Source organism: Chiloscyllium plagiosum, chromosome 21 (assembly GCF_004010195.1).
Source record: "Chiloscyllium plagiosum isolate BGI_BamShark_2017 chromosome 21, ASM401019v2, whole genome shotgun sequence".
In the NCBI taxonomy this organism is placed as follows: Eukaryota; Metazoa; Chordata; class Chondrichthyes; order Orectolobiformes; family Hemiscylliidae; genus Chiloscyllium; species Chiloscyllium plagiosum.
In genome coordinates, this window is record NC_057730.1 from 20696457 (window position 1) to 20712985 (window position 16529).

The 16529-nt window shown below is 38.9% G+C and overlaps 1 protein-coding gene across 6 annotated transcripts in view; it reads right to left on the bottom strand.

Annotated features, from left to right (window-relative positions):
- Positions 1–16529, bottom strand: part of slx4 (SLX4 structure-specific endonuclease subunit homolog (S. cerevisiae)) — a 32335-nt gene that overhangs the window by 1636 nt on the left and 14170 nt on the right. For 5 of the 6 annotated variants that reach the window (XM_043711441.1, XM_043711438.1, XM_043711439.1 and 2 more), the window contains 6 exons: positions 15723–15811; positions 15387–15533; positions 13828–13997; positions 11145–13576; positions 5725–5827; positions 4708–5163 (listed from right to left, as the gene is read on the bottom strand). In XM_043711441.1, coding sequence (XP_043567376.1) covers positions 4708–5163; positions 5725–5827; positions 11145–13576; positions 13828–13997; positions 15387–15533; positions 15723–15811 — 3397 coding nt within the window. The remainder of the gene's footprint in view (positions 1–4707; positions 5164–5724; positions 5828–11144; positions 13577–13827; positions 13998–15386; positions 15534–15722; positions 15812–16529) is intronic. The other variant, XM_043711442.1, reaches the window with a different exon arrangement.

The window sequence follows — 16529 nt, forward strand, 5'->3', positions numbered from 1 at the left end:
AATCCAGGTAAGCAGCTGTCATAAAGTATTTTTAAGAAAATGACTTTAGAAAGCAAGTTTGGCGGTTTTCCTATGATTTATACTGAGCTACAATGAATTCCCAGGTATAGGTTGATTGAGATGAATATTGGGAAACAAGTAATACATGGTTTTCTTAATATGAAAGAGTTTCGTAATGATAGCTTTTTATTGAGGTTAAACATTGTTGACTAATATAGTTCTGCTGCTCCTGGATGCCCAGTTATGAGTTGCTTAATCTGTCCTATTTAGCACATTGGAAGTGTCAAATAATGCACTGGACATCATCTACAACAGGCCTTCATCTCCACAAGGACTGGGTAGTAGTTACTCTTGGTATTATTGTTATGAAGAGGTGCATCTGTGCCAGGTGGATTGGTGAGGATACAGTTAAGTGAATTTTCCCCTCTACCTGGTTCCTTCATCTGCCGCAGACTCCGTCTAGCAACTATGTCTTTTAGTATTTGGCAAGCTCAATCAATAACGGTGTGCTACTGAATCATCTGTGTTGCCAGACATTGAAGTCTCCCAATCAGAGTATATTGTGCGCCCCCACCACTTTGCCTCAGTATTTCCTCCAAATGGTATTCAACATTGAAGCATACAGATTCATTAACTGACAGATAGCAATAGGTGGCAATTAGAAGGTAGTTTCCTTGCCCATACTCATGTTTGACTTGATTCCATGAAACTTAATGGATTCTACAGTCAATATTGAGGACTCCCAGGTCAATTCCTTCCCTGCTGCATATCACTTTACTGCCACTTCTTATCATTATAATGGCAATGTCTGGGACTTGTAAGGTATGATTCCTTGAGAATAACTAGGTTAGGCAGTTGCTTGACTGATCTGTGGGACAGCTCTTTATTTAGCACTTTTTTCACAAAAACCACCAGTTGGTGATAAGGAGGTCTTGCAGAATCAACAGGGCTGGGTTTGCCACTGTTGTTTCTAGTAGCTAGGTTAATGTCAGGTGGTCCCAACTACTTTAATTTCTTTGTTTTGACTTCAAAGCAGTATAATACAACTGAGTGTCTTGCTAGACCATTTCAGAGGGCAGGTAAGTGTTAAGTGTATTCCTGGGCTCCAAAGACAAGCATAGGCCAGATGAGTTAAAAGAAGATTTCCTTTTCCAAAAGAGATTAGTACACTGGATCAACAGTTAGTTGATACATGATTGGCCTCAGGCTAGTTTTTAAAACCAAATTTCATTAAATTCATATTACACCATTTGCCATGATTGGATTCAAACCCACATTCTCCAAACATAGACATGGGAATTCTGGATTACTAATCCAGTGACAGAACCACTTTGCCACCAGCTCCCCTAAATTAAATCAAAGGTAGCATTTCCATCTTCAAGCTTTGATTCAAAGCTCTAGTTGTTACATTGAGACAGAATTAGGGCAGGTGTTCAAGTTATGTTATGCATCTTCGCTCTTCAGAGTCTTGGTAATTTACAGCAAGAACCACAAGGGCATTGTTCTTTCACAAAAGTTGCTGTGTTGCCAATGCCAACGCAAATCTGGGCAGATGGTGGCAATGTAATCACACTGTCGCAACAGAGCTTTCTGGGTGCTTCTTTTCCAACAGAGCCTTATCGTTGCTTCCCTGGTTGTCCCACTGACTGTATCCCTTACAGGCTGGCTCAGGGAGAGGCACCAAAATTCTTTGTGTATGTCTGGATCAATAGGAGCATATTTTCTAATGGATTCCTTAGTAATTCAGTGTTGCAAGGTTAATAAAACCATACACACAAGTCAATTCTGCAGAATGCGAGGTCTATTGATTTCAGCAAGCCAATGCCCAGGAGTTTTACTGCAAAGCTGTGTTAACTCTGGGTGGATGTGGTGCTGACAAAACCACAGTATATTACTAGTCCATTCTCACCAACCATAATTCTTCCCAGGCCAACTAAACTTACTCCTTATTTGCATCAAAGAGGAAGACCTCAGGAAGCCTTTTTTACAGGGTGCAAGTTTAAGAAGATTATTGAAATCTGCCTCAGATCTCCTGAATTGTAGCTAAACTCACGTTTTCATAGTACAACATTTGAATATGTGAGAGAAATTGGATCAAAATGTAAAACACGATGACCAATAAGTTTAGGGAACCAGTAGGTAGGACCATGGGAAGCATCAAGGACCAGAGGGACTTGATGTACATATTCCATTGGTCGCTTAATGTCGCAAGACAAGTGGATAAAACGGTCATGAAGATATGCAGGAAATTTGCCTTTATTAGCCGAGGCATAGACCTTAAGAGCAGGGAGATAATGTTGGAAATGTATAAAACATTGGTTAGGCTACAGCTAGAGTATTGTGTGCAATTCCGTAATCCACATTACAGGAGGGATGCGATTACAGTGGAGAGGGTGCACAGCGGATTTACCAGAATGTTGTTTGGGCTGCAGAGATTGAGTTATGAAGAGAGATTGGGTAGACTGGAGCAGAGGAGACTGAAGGGGACATGTTTGAGATGTAAAAGATTGAAGGTCATAGGAAGGTTGGACAGAAAGAAACCAGGGCACAAATTTAAGTTAAGGGGCAGGTTTAAAAGGAATATGAAGGGGGGAAAAGAAGTTCACCCAGAGGATGGTGGGAATCTGGAACTCTAAGAGTAGTAGAGGCAGAACCCTCATAACATTTAAGCAGTATTTATATGTACTGGATGTTCCGGATGGTATGTTGCCTCCCAGATGCTCGGGTCAGGGATGTCACTGATCAGCTGTAGAGCATTCTGAAAGGGAAGGGTGAACAGCCAGTTGTCGTGGTGTACATAGGCACCAATGATATAAGTAAAAAATGAGATGAGGTCCTGAAAGCAGAATTCAGGGAGCTAGGAGAGAAGTTAAAGAGGAGGACCTCAAAGATATCTTTGTAGCATCCTTAAATACAGGTGAGGTGCCAGAATACTGGAGAGTTGCTCATGTTGTCTCCCTGTACAAGAAGGGTATTAGGGATATTCGAGGTAACTACAGACCAGTGAGTCTGCCATCAGTGGTGGGAAAGTTGCTGGAGAAGGTACTGAGGGATAAAATCTATTTTTATTTGGAAAAGAATGGGCTTATCAATGATAGGCAACATGGTTTTGTGCGGGGTAGATCGTGCCTTACCAACTTAATAGAGTTCTTTTAGGAAGTGACCAAATTGATAGATGAAGGAAGATGTCATATACATGGACTTTAGTAAGCCGTTTGATAACGTTACCCATGGTAAACTAATGGAGAAAGGGAAGTCACATGATGTGCAGGGTGTTCTAGCTAGGTGGATAAAGAACTAGTTGAACAACAGGAGGCAGTAGTAGTTGAAGGGAGTTTCTACAAATGGAAAAAGGTGACCAGTGGTGTTCCACAGGAGTCAGTGCTGGGGCCTCTGTTGTTTGTGATATACATAAATGACCTGGAAGACAGCATTGTTGCTCTGATCAGTAAGTTTGCAGATGAGACGAAGATTGGTGAAGTAGCAGAAAGTATTGGGGACTGCCAAAGAATACAGGAAAATATCGATAGACTGGAGAGTTGGGCAGGGAAGTGGCAGATGGAGTTCAATCTGGGCAAATGTGAGATGATGCATTTTGGTAAGTCTAACTCTAGAGCAAACTATACTGTAAATGGAAGAGCCATGGGAAAAGCTGATGAGCAGAGAGATTTGGGAGTTCAGGTCTATTGCATCCTGAAGGTGGCTGCACAGGTGGATAGAATGGTCAAGAAGGGATATGGTATGCTTGTCTTCATCGGGTGGGGTATTGAGTATAAGAGCTGGCAGGTCATGTTAAAATTGTACAAGACTTTGGTTCAGCCGCATTTAAAATATTGTGTAAAGTTCTGGTTGCCACATTAACAAAAGGAGATGGACACTTTGGAGAGAGTGCAGAGAAGGTTTACAAGGATGTTGCCGGGTATGGAAGGTGCTAGCTATGAAGAGAGGTTGAGTAGGTTAGGACTGTTTTCATTAGAGAAAAGGAGATGGAAGGGGGACCTGATTGAGGTCTACAAAATCATGAAGGGTATAGACAGAGTAGATAGAGATAAGCTTTTTCCCAGGTGAGGGATTCAATAACAAGAGGTCACGCTTTCAAGGTGAGAGGTGAAAAGCTTAAGGGCGATATACACGGCAAGTATTTTACAGAGGGTGGTAGGTGCCTGGAACGCATTGCCAGCAGAGGCAGGCACGGTAGATTCATTTAAGGTGTGTCTGGACAGATGCATGAGTAGATGGGGAGCAGAGGGATACAGATGCTTAGGAATTGGATTTGGATCAGCTCAGGCTTGAAGGGCCTGTAAATTTCTTTGTATGTACACCTACGGTGCCAAGTGCTGGAAAAAGATATCAGAATAGTTAGGTGGTTGCTCTTGACCTTTTCTCTGATGTAGACCTCTATGACGAACAGGAAAAATCTCTGCAGTGATAAGCTATAACAATATCCGAAAGGAACATGGCTCTCTTGATGATTTCTGTTGGTTACCAGAACTAGCTATTGCCTGTATAGGAAAATAGATATCTCTGAAGACCCAAGATCCTACAAAGTAATTAGTCAGACACTTTGTATTAGCTCAGAAGGTTGATTTGCAAACAAAGTCATTAAATAACTCAATTTTATTTCTTTTACCATATTGACTTACTTGAGGTCTTCCTTTAATTTAGTCACTTTATTCTTGTCACTGAACTCAGATTCAACTGACTCACCTTTGTGATTCAAAGGAATCCTCACTCCATGATGAAGAGGAGCTTTGAGAAGAAGGCAGCTGGTTAGCCACATGAGAAGCAACAGCTTTCAAAGGTGATTTGGCTTCTAGCCCATCTGACTGAAGCACCAGGCTTTTCACTTTTCTTTTAGAAGTGGCTTTAAGGTGACCTTTCATTGCTCGGTTGCTGGTTTCTGCTGAAACAGATTGTGACTGTTTTTTGGAGTGTGATTTCCGTTGGTTTCTTCCTGATGAAACTGGCTGGGACAGTTTGTTGGTGCCCACTTTTAGTTTGCTAGTTAAAGCTGGGATTGTTTTCCAGGTGCAAGGCTGTGAAGATGATATTTGCTGCTTCGATTGGGTATCAGGAGCAGGCTGAACGACTTGATGTGTATATTGATAAATCTCTTTTAATTTCAGAATCATTTTCTTCTTTGGCAGAGGCCGAACACCAAACCTGGAACAAAACAAAAGAACTAGTTCTGACAGAAACATTTTAAGATTATAATACAAAGCACATGTTTATAGTGCCATTTTCAAATTGTCTCTCTAAACCACCACCAGATATTCAAAACTCATGTAAGAATGGCACGAAAAGGACAATACCCCGTGATTAATTCTGATTTAAAAGATGCTGCTTTAATACCTGAATTAATTCAATAAAGTGATACCTTCAGAAAGTGGAAGATAATTTAGTAAGAAATGAAACTCTCATGCCTATATACTAACCATAGAAACAACCAATTCAATTCAAATGGTCCATGCCAGTGCTTATGGTCCATATAGCAACTTTCACCACTCTCCTTCATCTAACCTCATTAACATATCCTCTGTTCCTTTAGTTTCCATTAATGTATTTCTATTACCACCTCAACTACTCCGTGGTAGGGAGTTCCATATTCACACTTAGTTTTTCCTCTCCTGAGATTCTGACTAGATTGTTCATGAAATCATTCCTTTATTCAGAAATAAAATACAGGAAAACACTGCTTCAATTAGGCTCCAACCATCATCTTACTTGCTCAGTTCTCTCTTTAGGTGTGGGGTGGCCATTGTTGAATAAGGTGGTTCTGGAGTGATGGGAGCCAATGGAAGTTGAGCTTTCTTTTGGTTGACAGGGGCTGAAAAGAATACAAATTGGTGAAAGAAAGATACAATGAGTCAAAAAGAAGCCTAAAATACCAAGAAATGTATTACAATAATGAAGAAGGCCTCATTTAATCTGGAAAATCACGGATTTCTATCTTGTGCACCAGCACCAAGACTTCTTCACCTGTCCCAGAACACTGTCTATGATTCTGACTAGATTGTTCATGAAATTTAACTTTGTTTTCTCCATGCTCAAAGCAAATTGCTCAGTTGGGTTTCAAGTTGCCTACAAAAGGTCAGAAATTTTGCCACTCAGGGTTGAGCAAGAAATTCACCTTATGGTCAAAGTAGCTCCATTGCGTACAGTGTTTGGTACTGTGATGACTTTTGATTCAAAAGCAGTAAAGAGCACAGTGGCTCAGTGGTGAGCACTGCTGCCTCACAGCACCAGGGTTCCAAATTCAATTCCAGCCTTAGGCAACTGTCTGTGTGGAGTTTGCACATTCTCCCAGTGTCTGTATGGGTTTCCTCCGGGTGCTCCGGTTTCCTCCCACAGTCCAAAGATGTGCAGGTTAGGTGAATTGGCTATGATAAATTGCCCGTAGAGCTAGGTGCATTAGTCAGATGGAAGTGGGACTGGGTGGGTTATTCTTCAGCAGGTCGGTGTGGACTTGTTGGGCTGAAGGGCCTGTTTCCACACTGTAGGCAATCTAATCTCATGTAATATAAATACGTAGTTTATTTAAAAGTCTATGGAATCTGTAATTATTTGTTAGAAAATTTAAAAGGAACCTTTTTCTTTCCCTTTACAATTGATACTAAGTCTTAAAAGTTATAATTTTCTTGCATAAAGACTACTGGTCAATGTGACCTGACAACCATTGACCTAGAAGCAGTTTCAACACAGGACAAAGTAAAAGGCAAAACTCTGCAGATACTGGAAATATGAAAAAAACAGATTACTGGAAATACTAAGCAGGCCTGGCCACATTTATGGAAAAAGAAAGAGTTTTGAATCTGGAATGACACTTCTTCAGAATTGAAGAAGTTAAAAAAGCCACATGACTAGCAGACAGAAAGAGGTACTACATGCAGAGAATTTGGATACTGAAGGCAAATCAGCTCACAGGTACAGATTAAAAAAAAGTACAGACAAAGACGAACACAATTCTTGTAAAGAGAAGCTAATGTGTCACAAGGAAAGGTCAAGTCTTCTGGATGGAAGATAGCAGGAATTCTTGGTGCACGCTGTCCTGGCAAAAAGATCTTGAATTTGACTGTTGTGTGGATAGCTCACAGTCACTAAAGAGTCAATTTTTTTTTAAGAAGTGGCTAACTCATGAAGTAGGATGTTATTGTTTAGTCAGCTGAAGAGTAATTTCAGGATTATAATGACACAAGTAAGAGAAGCATGGATCTTGTAGCTGCTCCTGGAATTGCAGGCTTAGGTAAATATTTAGTATAGGTTTTTTTTAAAAAAGTTATTACAGTCATTATAGTTTACTAATATAGGATTTTTTATTCATTTTGCTTCATTAACATTCAATAAACCCCCAAAAATTATATTTTTTGTTGAAAGTTGACTTGTTTAAAAACGAGCTTTACAGCATCTACAGTGAATGTCTCAGAGTTTTTTTATTTTATTCTAAATTCAGAAGTTAGAAAAGACTGTGTTTTTGAAGGATTTTTGTTTTTTTTTTACATTGCAAAGGGTTTTTTGAAAAACCAAAGAAATTTTCAAAATAAGGAGTTGTGTTTACATTGCAGAGAGTCCTACACATGGTCAGCTCTGGAGAAATTTGTTTTTCTTCGGGAATTTATTGAAGAGGAGTCGTTTTCTCATTCAGTTAGTCAGCTAAGTTCATTTTATTTAAGTTTTATATGTTTGATATATATTTAATTTTTTTTCATTTTAACATTATTTTCTGCAGGTAATGAAAGGTAGCTTATTTTATAGGTGTTATTGAAACTATTTTTAGGCTTAGTATCATTAAGGGCATATATGAAATACAGAGCGAGATGGCTTGTAGACTTAGAAAAGTTATTACACTGCAGGATTAGCCAGATAAATGGGTGACTGTCAGGAAAGCTAAAAAGGTAATTCAAAAGTCTCCAGTGGCTATTCCTCGATCAAACAGATATTCAATTTTTGGAACTGTGAAAGGAGCAGTCAGTTACTGGACATTTGGAATAATTCTTACGTTAGGCAGCAATTGACAAGATTTAATAGAACTATTGTTATCGAGGACTCTCTTGCCAGGGGCACAGACAGGAGATTCTGTGACAATGAGTGTAAATTTAGGATGGTTTGTTGCTTTCATGGATTAAGGAAGTCTCTAAACATTTCAAGCATATGGTTAAAGGCAACATTAAGAAGCCAGTAATTCTTGTACATGTTGGTAGGAATGTTACTTTTAGGGAAAAAAAATTAGAACAGTACAGAGTGAATTTTAAGAAGTTAGGTAGAAGATTAAAATATAGAACCTTATTAGTAGTAATATCTGGTTTACTCCCAAAGCCAAACTCAAATGAAGGAAGGAACAAAAGGTTAAGGGGAGATAAGTCAATGGCTGAAGTCAAAAAGGATATATGTAACCTAAACTGGAAACAGACTGATATCTTAACAGGGAGATTTGATACAGATAGATAGGGAGAGGGGAGGAATTCTAAGTAGCAGTGTAAATAGAAGGATTGATGGGGAAGGTTCTGAATGTGAGGAGAGCATGTCAATTCGAAAAGAAAGATAACACAGAGAGTAGATAGTGAAGAACGTAAGAAATGTTTAAGAGCATGGGATTGGGATGTCATAGCTGTTCCAGAAACTTGGCTAACAGACAGGCAGCTTAATGTTCCAGGTTTTAGATGCTACAGGAAAGATAGAAAACAAGGCAAGAAAGGAATATATCACAGCTGTAACTAGGGAAGATATTTCTGAAAAATCATCCTGTGAAAATATATGGGTAGAAATTACAAATAAGAAAGGAAAGATCACTTTGATGGGATTGTACTATAGCTCCCCACCCACCACTGCCACACACCCCCAATAGTAAGAGGGAAATTGAGAAAGTCGTATGTAGGGAGATCTCAGATATATGTAAGCATAATAAGGTTGTAATAATGGGGGATTTTAATTTTCCAAACACTGACTGAGGCTAACATGGTGTTAAAGGTATGGATGGTGAAGACTTTGTCAAATGGGAAAGAATATTTTCTGGAATACAATGTGATGTTCCTACTAGAGAAGGAGCAAACTTAGACCTGCTTTTGGGCAATAAGGCAGGGCAGGTGACTAAAGTAAAAGTAGGGGAGGAACACACTGGGTCTAGCATTCATAATTCTGTTCGTTTCAAATTGGTTATGAACAAGGACAAGCCTTCCATAAAACTTCAAGTTTTTAAATGGAGTAAGGCAAATTTTAAATGGTATCAGACAAGAACTTTCAAAAGTTAATTGGTTTAGACTGTTAACAGGTAAAAGGTCATCTGACAAGTGGGAGGCATTCAACAGTGTGACGATGAGAATTCAGAGGCATTTTGTTCCTGTTAGAGTGAAGGGTAGGGCTGTTAAGATTAAGGAACAATGGATGAACAAAAGACAATCTTATTTTAATATAGACATTTTAATATTGAATCTCAATCAATTATAAAGAGTGCAGGGGCATTTTTAAGACAGAAATCAGGAAGGCAAACAGGGGATATGAGATAGCATTGGCAGATAAGGTTAAAGAAAATCCAAAGAGATTGTACAAATACATTGACAGCAGAGGATAACTAGAGAGAGGATTGACCTTCCGAAAGATCAAGGAGGTCATCTTTGTGTTAAACCCCAGGAGATGGGAGAGATACTAAATTAATATTTTGCTTCAATTTTTACTGTGGCGAAAGAAATGGAGTCTAGTGAATGCAGAAAAATAAACTTTGATGTATTAAAAACAGTTCACGTTACAGAAGAGGAAGCATGGGAGGTCTTAGAGAGTATAAAGGTGGATAAATCTCCAGGACCTGATCTAATTTATCCCAGAATATTGTGGGAAGTGAGAGAAGAAATTAAGAGACCCCTTGCAGAAAAATTTGCATCATCTATAACTACAGGTGCAGTGCCTGATGACTGGAGGGTGGCTAATGTTGTACCTTTGTTTAAGAAAGGTTGCAAGGACTAATCAGGCCTACAAGTCTGACTTTGGTTGTAGGTAAATTGTTGGAGGTGATTATAAAAGATAGGATTTTATGAACATTTAGAAAGGCAAAATTTGATTAATAATAGCACGGTTTCGTGCAAGGTGAGGCTTCTTCTGGAATATTGTGTCCAGTTCTGGTCGCCCAGAACTATAGGAAGGATAGTATCAAGCTGGAGAGGGTTTAAAAGAGATGTACCAGAATATTGCCAGGTATGGAAGATTTGAATTATAAAGAAAGGCTGGGACTTTTTTCACTGGTTGAGGGAGGAGATTGAGAAGCGATCTGGTAGGTTTATAAAATTATGAAAGGTATAGAGTTAATATTAGTTGTCTTTTCCCAAGGGTGGGGGATTTCAAGACTAGGGGGTACATTTTTAAGGTGAGAGGAGAGAGATTTAGAAAGAACACCAAGAGGCAATTTTTTTTAATACAGGGATGTTCGCATGTGGAATGACCTTCCTGAGAAAGTGGTGGATGCATGTACAATTATAATGTTTAAAAGACATTTGGATGGCTAAATGAATAGGAGAGGTTTGGAAGAATAGGAGCTAGGAGCCGGAGGTGGGACGAGTTGAGTTTGGGATTATGTTCAGCATGGATTGGTTGGACCGAAGGGTCTATTTCCATGCTGACTCTAAGAGGGGCTACGCAGAAGTGTGGCTTGCTAATGATAATCAGATCCATGAACCTATTGGATGAAATTTGTTGTTGGATAATATTCCTGACCTACCCTGCGTGAATAAAAAAATTACTGTAAAGCTGTGTGGGTACGTAGTCTCATTTTTCTCTGAGGGAGTGACAGAGATGCATGTGGCTACACAAGACACATCTTTGTTATAACAATTTGTTAAAATAAAATTTATCTTTTTACTCGAAGTATCAGTTGCCGGTTAATATTTATGTAATTTGTCTGACTCATATTAAAGTAAATGCTACAGAAAGTGAAATCACATTGGTAATTCCATCACTGAGGGTCATTCAACAAATTTGGATATGTTGGTTAACAGTTTCCCCATAGGGAAGCAATGTTAATGAAACATTAGTATCATCTAAAACTCTTTCAGATCTTTCCACTTAAAATACACACAGATTACATCTTTAGACTCAGTTGAATTGCGAAACCATAGGTCTTCAAATTTATATACCTCCTTTAATCCAGATTGACTGTTTACCTGGAGTTTTGTGCTCTCCAACATGTTGCCTGTTACAAATGCTTTCTTTCTGAAGTACAGATAACTTTTGGGATAATCCATAGAGGACTTCAGGAAATTCACCTTCAGTCCAAATATTAGAATCAAATGAACTGGGATGTGGTCTGTTTGGCAGGTGTTTTGTATCAGCTTTGCTTCTCTGATCTATTTCAGTAGCTGGAAAGTTCAGCCTGGGCTTTGATTTTTCTGAGAGAGGTGTGCTATTCTTACTGTCTGCATTTGTGACATGATAGTGTCCATCTTTATTCTTCACTGGATTGACTATCTTGTGAAATATTGCCTCACCATGAAAATCTTCCACTTCAAGTTGAGGACTACCTTCAGAATTCCAAAACTCATCAGATGGTATTGGCGGCCCATCTTCAAACATCTCCTCTTCAGTGTCTTCAATCTCCAGCACAGACTTGTCTGATGATTCCTTCTCTTCAGAAGAGAATGACAGTGGCAATGCTCCTTCTAGCTGTGAAGGAGAATGGGTGAATGAAGTTTCCTCACTTCCTAATTCAACAATACAATCAGACCTTTGTGTGGAAGGAATTGGAGATGATGGCAGTGACCACTGATTGACAGAATTTTTTTCAGCAGAACAATCCAACTCACTAACTATTCCTTGGTCATCTCTAAAACCTTCTTCTGATATGTTAATTGCTTGTGGATTTCCCTGTCCCACATTAACAGATTTTAATACTGTAACCTCCTGTTCTATTTTTTTCTCAAATAGCTTGTCCCTTCTAACACCCTGACTTTGTAGGGAGCAAGAAGTTGTAGTCAACCCTGAACAGTGTCTAGATCCTGTTGAAAGTGGAGTTGCAGGTACCAGCCATGACCCTTCCACTGTACGGTCTTCATTACTCTGTTCACCATCACTGCTTAGCTGTAGAGTCAGCTCATTTTCACTATCCTTAACTTGGTTTTCATGGTTGGCCACCTTTTTAACAACATCACCAATGGAAAACTCTGAAATGCTATTGTTATGTACCTCATCCAAATATTCGGATGTAATTCCAGAAACTTTGACGTTTCCCTGTTCAGCATCAATCTTAGACATCAACACCTTTTCAGATTTAATAATGAATTGTTTAACACCTGGGTTTGATTCAATACTAGAACATTTATCGTTCGGTGAGGGCATTAATTGTGTGCTTTCAGAACAAAGTGAAAACATTTTTTCAGTTATGTCCATTTCCTCATCTGAGGATATAATCAACAGGGTATTATTGGATTTATTCTCTGACGGAGACTGACTGGAGTCAATGCTAATAGTTGGTGACTGATTGCCCTGTGGCTTTTCACTGGTATTTTGAGACAGCCTCTGCAAATGAGGAGCACCTGTTGAAGGAGGTTTTTGGTTTGATAACCATTCTAAGTATTTTAAAGATTCATGAGCACTGTGATCCTGCAGACTTGGTGCATTATCACATCTTTTGTCTGCCAAATTCAGTTGTCCATTTGAAATCACTGAGTCACAAGACATTATTTCAGAGGAATTCCCATGCTGTGCAGCTCCAAGGGACGAGATTACTGCTGAAACCAAAGACAGGCGTTCCTGTGGAGATTGCACATTTGCGTAAGTTTCCAACGGTGATGATCCAACCAAAGGCAGGTCCGGCAAACTCGGGCAAGCAGAGGGACATTCAATCTCACCCATCGGTGAAAGACAGTTAATGCTACAGTTGGCAAAGGAGCTAGATGAATGACTGCTCTTTGAAGCCAATGTCTTATCTTCTTCAAAGACATCTAAACCATACTTTATTTCATCTTGCTGTGATTCTACTGACAAATCCGTTTCTGAAAAGAGACAGTCATCACTGGTATTTAAATTCAAATCAGGTCTGAAGCTATGGTTCTGAGATTCTTTTAGGTGGAATGTTTCACCCTTTTGAGAAGGTTCTTGCATCATGGATGCTTCCAGATTCTTGGAAGGACAGGATGAGTCAGATCTAGTTTCTCTTTCAGTTATGGAAGTCTCACAATTTTCAACTATTTCACTTTTAGTTCTTGGACCCTCCACCCTCCGTTCATTTTCTCCATACCCATTAAGTTTTTCTTCATTTTCCACACTATTCTTCTGTTCAACTCCCTCAATCTCTTGAGTTTGAAGGGAGGTTCTCTCAATTTTTCTCTGAGTGGCAGAAAACTCATAAAGTTCTTCTAACTCCTCATCATCAACTTTCTCACTGAACTTATCTTCATCCTCTGCAGATTGAGGGTCCAAAGCAGGGTCCTCAGGTTCGCCCATCCACATGGACCTCAGAAGGTCCTGGAGATTGTCTTCTCTAGTTCCATAGTTTTCATCTATTTTAGTGGAAGGATCATTTTCTGAATAACCTTCATGAGATTCAACTTCATTTGAGAAGGCTTTGCAGATCTCTACCAACTCATTCACAGCGAATCTGATCAACAGAGAAATATATCAATCCATGTTATCATTCTGAATAACTATGTTATTTACTAATAAGTTGTTCAAGAGCAATATACTGCAGAAATATGAAATAAAGACTAAAAGATTCCCTGTGACACTTTACTGGCTACCTTCCATCTATTTAGTTAGTTATTTTAGGACATGCTTTAAAACTGAATTAGTAGACTGCTGCAGATAATTCAATACTCAAGCCTGATCATTGTACTTCATAAACATACTGACCTGTTAGCAAGAGCTTGAAGCTCTGAAATCACACTGGGAGATACAGTTATACTAGCAGTGTATAGATATTGAAGGAAAGCACAAACTCCCTCTGTTGTAACCTCAGGAAGCAAGAATCTGCGAGTCATAGCAGCACCATCCTCTTCCACCAGAAATCCTTCATCATGCACCTACAAAATAACAAGTCACCAAACTTGAGACATGATCTGACTTGGGAAAGATGGGGATTATGCAATTCTGGTCTCCTTGGATGTTGTGAAATTTGAAAGAGTTCAGAAAATATTTACAAGGATATTGCCAGGGTCTGAGCTATATGGGGAGGCTAAATAGGCAGGGGCTATTTTGCCTGGAGTGTCAGAGGTTGAGAGGTGACTTTATAGACATTTATAAAATCATGAGGGGCATGGATAGAGTAAATAGACAAAGTCTTTTCTCTGGGGTAGGGGAGTCCAGAAATAGAGGGCATAGGTTTAGGGTGAGAGGGGAAAGATATAAAAGAGACCTAAGGGGCAAACTTTTTCACGCAGGGGGTGGTACGTGTATGGAATGAGCTGCCAGAGGAAGTGGTCAAGGCTAGTACAATTGCAACATTTAAAAGGCATCTGGATGGGTGTATGAATAGGAAGGGTTTGGAAGGATGTGGGCCAGGTGCTGGCAGGTGGGACTAGATTGGGTTGGGATACCTGGTCGGCATGGATGAAGGGTCTGTTTCTGTGCTGTACATCTCTATGACATGGGACAAAGTATTGTGATAGCCTTCCATGTGTTACCTTTCAGCACAGCATATAGCAAGCCAACAGCAGATAAGTGATCAGATTTCATTGATTCCATTCTGACAGATTCAATGCAGTGTAAACTACATATTAGAAATTGTATTATACATTAGTAATGATGGCAAAATCGTACAGCCAGGTTTGGTTCACCTTCTCAATTGTAAATAAAACAGCTTTATTATTGTGCAACCTCTTTCTTAATAAGGATATGCTCACATGCAACTTGACATTGTACACCATGAGTACCAACCAATAAAAGATATCACCCCTTGAGATACATTTTTCTTTCCTATTACTTCAGACAAATGTGTAGCACTAGCTAAGCCAGCACTTATCGTCTATCCCATCTTGCCCTTGAACCAAGTGGTTTGCTAGAGATTCCAGAAGCCAGTTAAGAATTAACAACACTGCTGTGGTCTGGAGTCACGTGCACCAGGATAGCAAATCTAAAAGACATTTGTCAATCATTATAAATCTCCAGCTGATTCACTATAGTTAGAAGGTTGCCACTAGGCAAGCTTTTTTAATTCCAGATTTTTATTGATTTTTATATTTCTCCATTTGCCATGCTGTGATTCAAACCCATGTACCCAGAATATTAGAAACTCTGTATCATTAATCCAGTCACATTATCATTACACCACAGCTGCCCTTTAAATCTAAGGGTACATGTCCTACCTGTTCTTGTACGATTCCTAACGACAAGAATGAGAAGATTAACAAGGTAGGGGACTGAAAAAAATCATTTCAATACCCCATTTACTGAAATAAATCCTTCTCACTTACAAGTTGGACAAGGTGTGGAGAGCGAGCATACAACATAAACTGGTGAGCGTACACAATCTCACCGCTGTCCACCTGAAACTGCACGTCACTCAGGTGGGGATTATTCACCAGTCCTGCAAGATCTTCACTCAATTTCTTCAGTTGCGGCTGAAATCAAAATGCACCAAATATTTTAAAACAGTTGCAGGTGGTTAACATTACAAAAATAATTTCACCATTTTAATCCAACTCTCTTTGCAAGTTTGAAGATTTTGATGGGAAACTCATGTGACTATTTATAAAGATTGTCAAATGGGACAAATTTGAAATTAACTGTAATAAAACTGCTTTACTCACTGCATGGTGCAAACTATTTCCACAACTTCTCTCACTCCGAGCTGGGACAAATCCACTAGGTGTAATATCATCCAATAAAGTGTCCTTTACTATAGGATAAAATGAATGGATATAGTAAAATCTGGAATACAGGCTTTGATTTACAAGAATGAACAGGTTTCACTGTTAATAACCTAACTCACTTTCAGCATAAAACAACTTTGCTCCACCAGACATTTTAATAACACAAAAACTTCCAATGGTACTCAACAGAAGTTAGTTTTTAAAAAGCTTTATAGGAAGAAATTAAGTATCTATCAGAGCAATTATTAATTTCAAGTTCATAAGAAGTCAATTTAACATGTTTTAGATCCAAATCCACATTATATTTGATAAAACAGTAATTAATTTTTAACAGCAGGTGCAACGCAATTCTAAACTATAAACTGACATTCAGAGATACTATTGTGTGTGAAATTTCTTCATGTAATTTCGTGTATCGCTGGACATCGGAGTGCAACTGGGAAAATTAACAAACAGTGAAATTCACAACTAATCTTGGAGGAACTGTTGGGCGAAGTTCATGGCACAGAATCAGATAAGTTAATTGTTGTTTTAAATCTGTCCAAGAGAAAGGCTGCAGTAGTGAGTATAGTGGATTCTTTCTTGATTATATGTTTTTTGGAGATAAGTCTCTTGATTAAACTTAAAATATAAGCCATAGCTATTATTTTAACCTGGGGCAGTGTTTGTAGAGGAATAAGACGGTGTTATTTTCGGGTCTGTAGATTGTGAAGGAGCAAAAATGGCCTTTACAGTGATATGAAC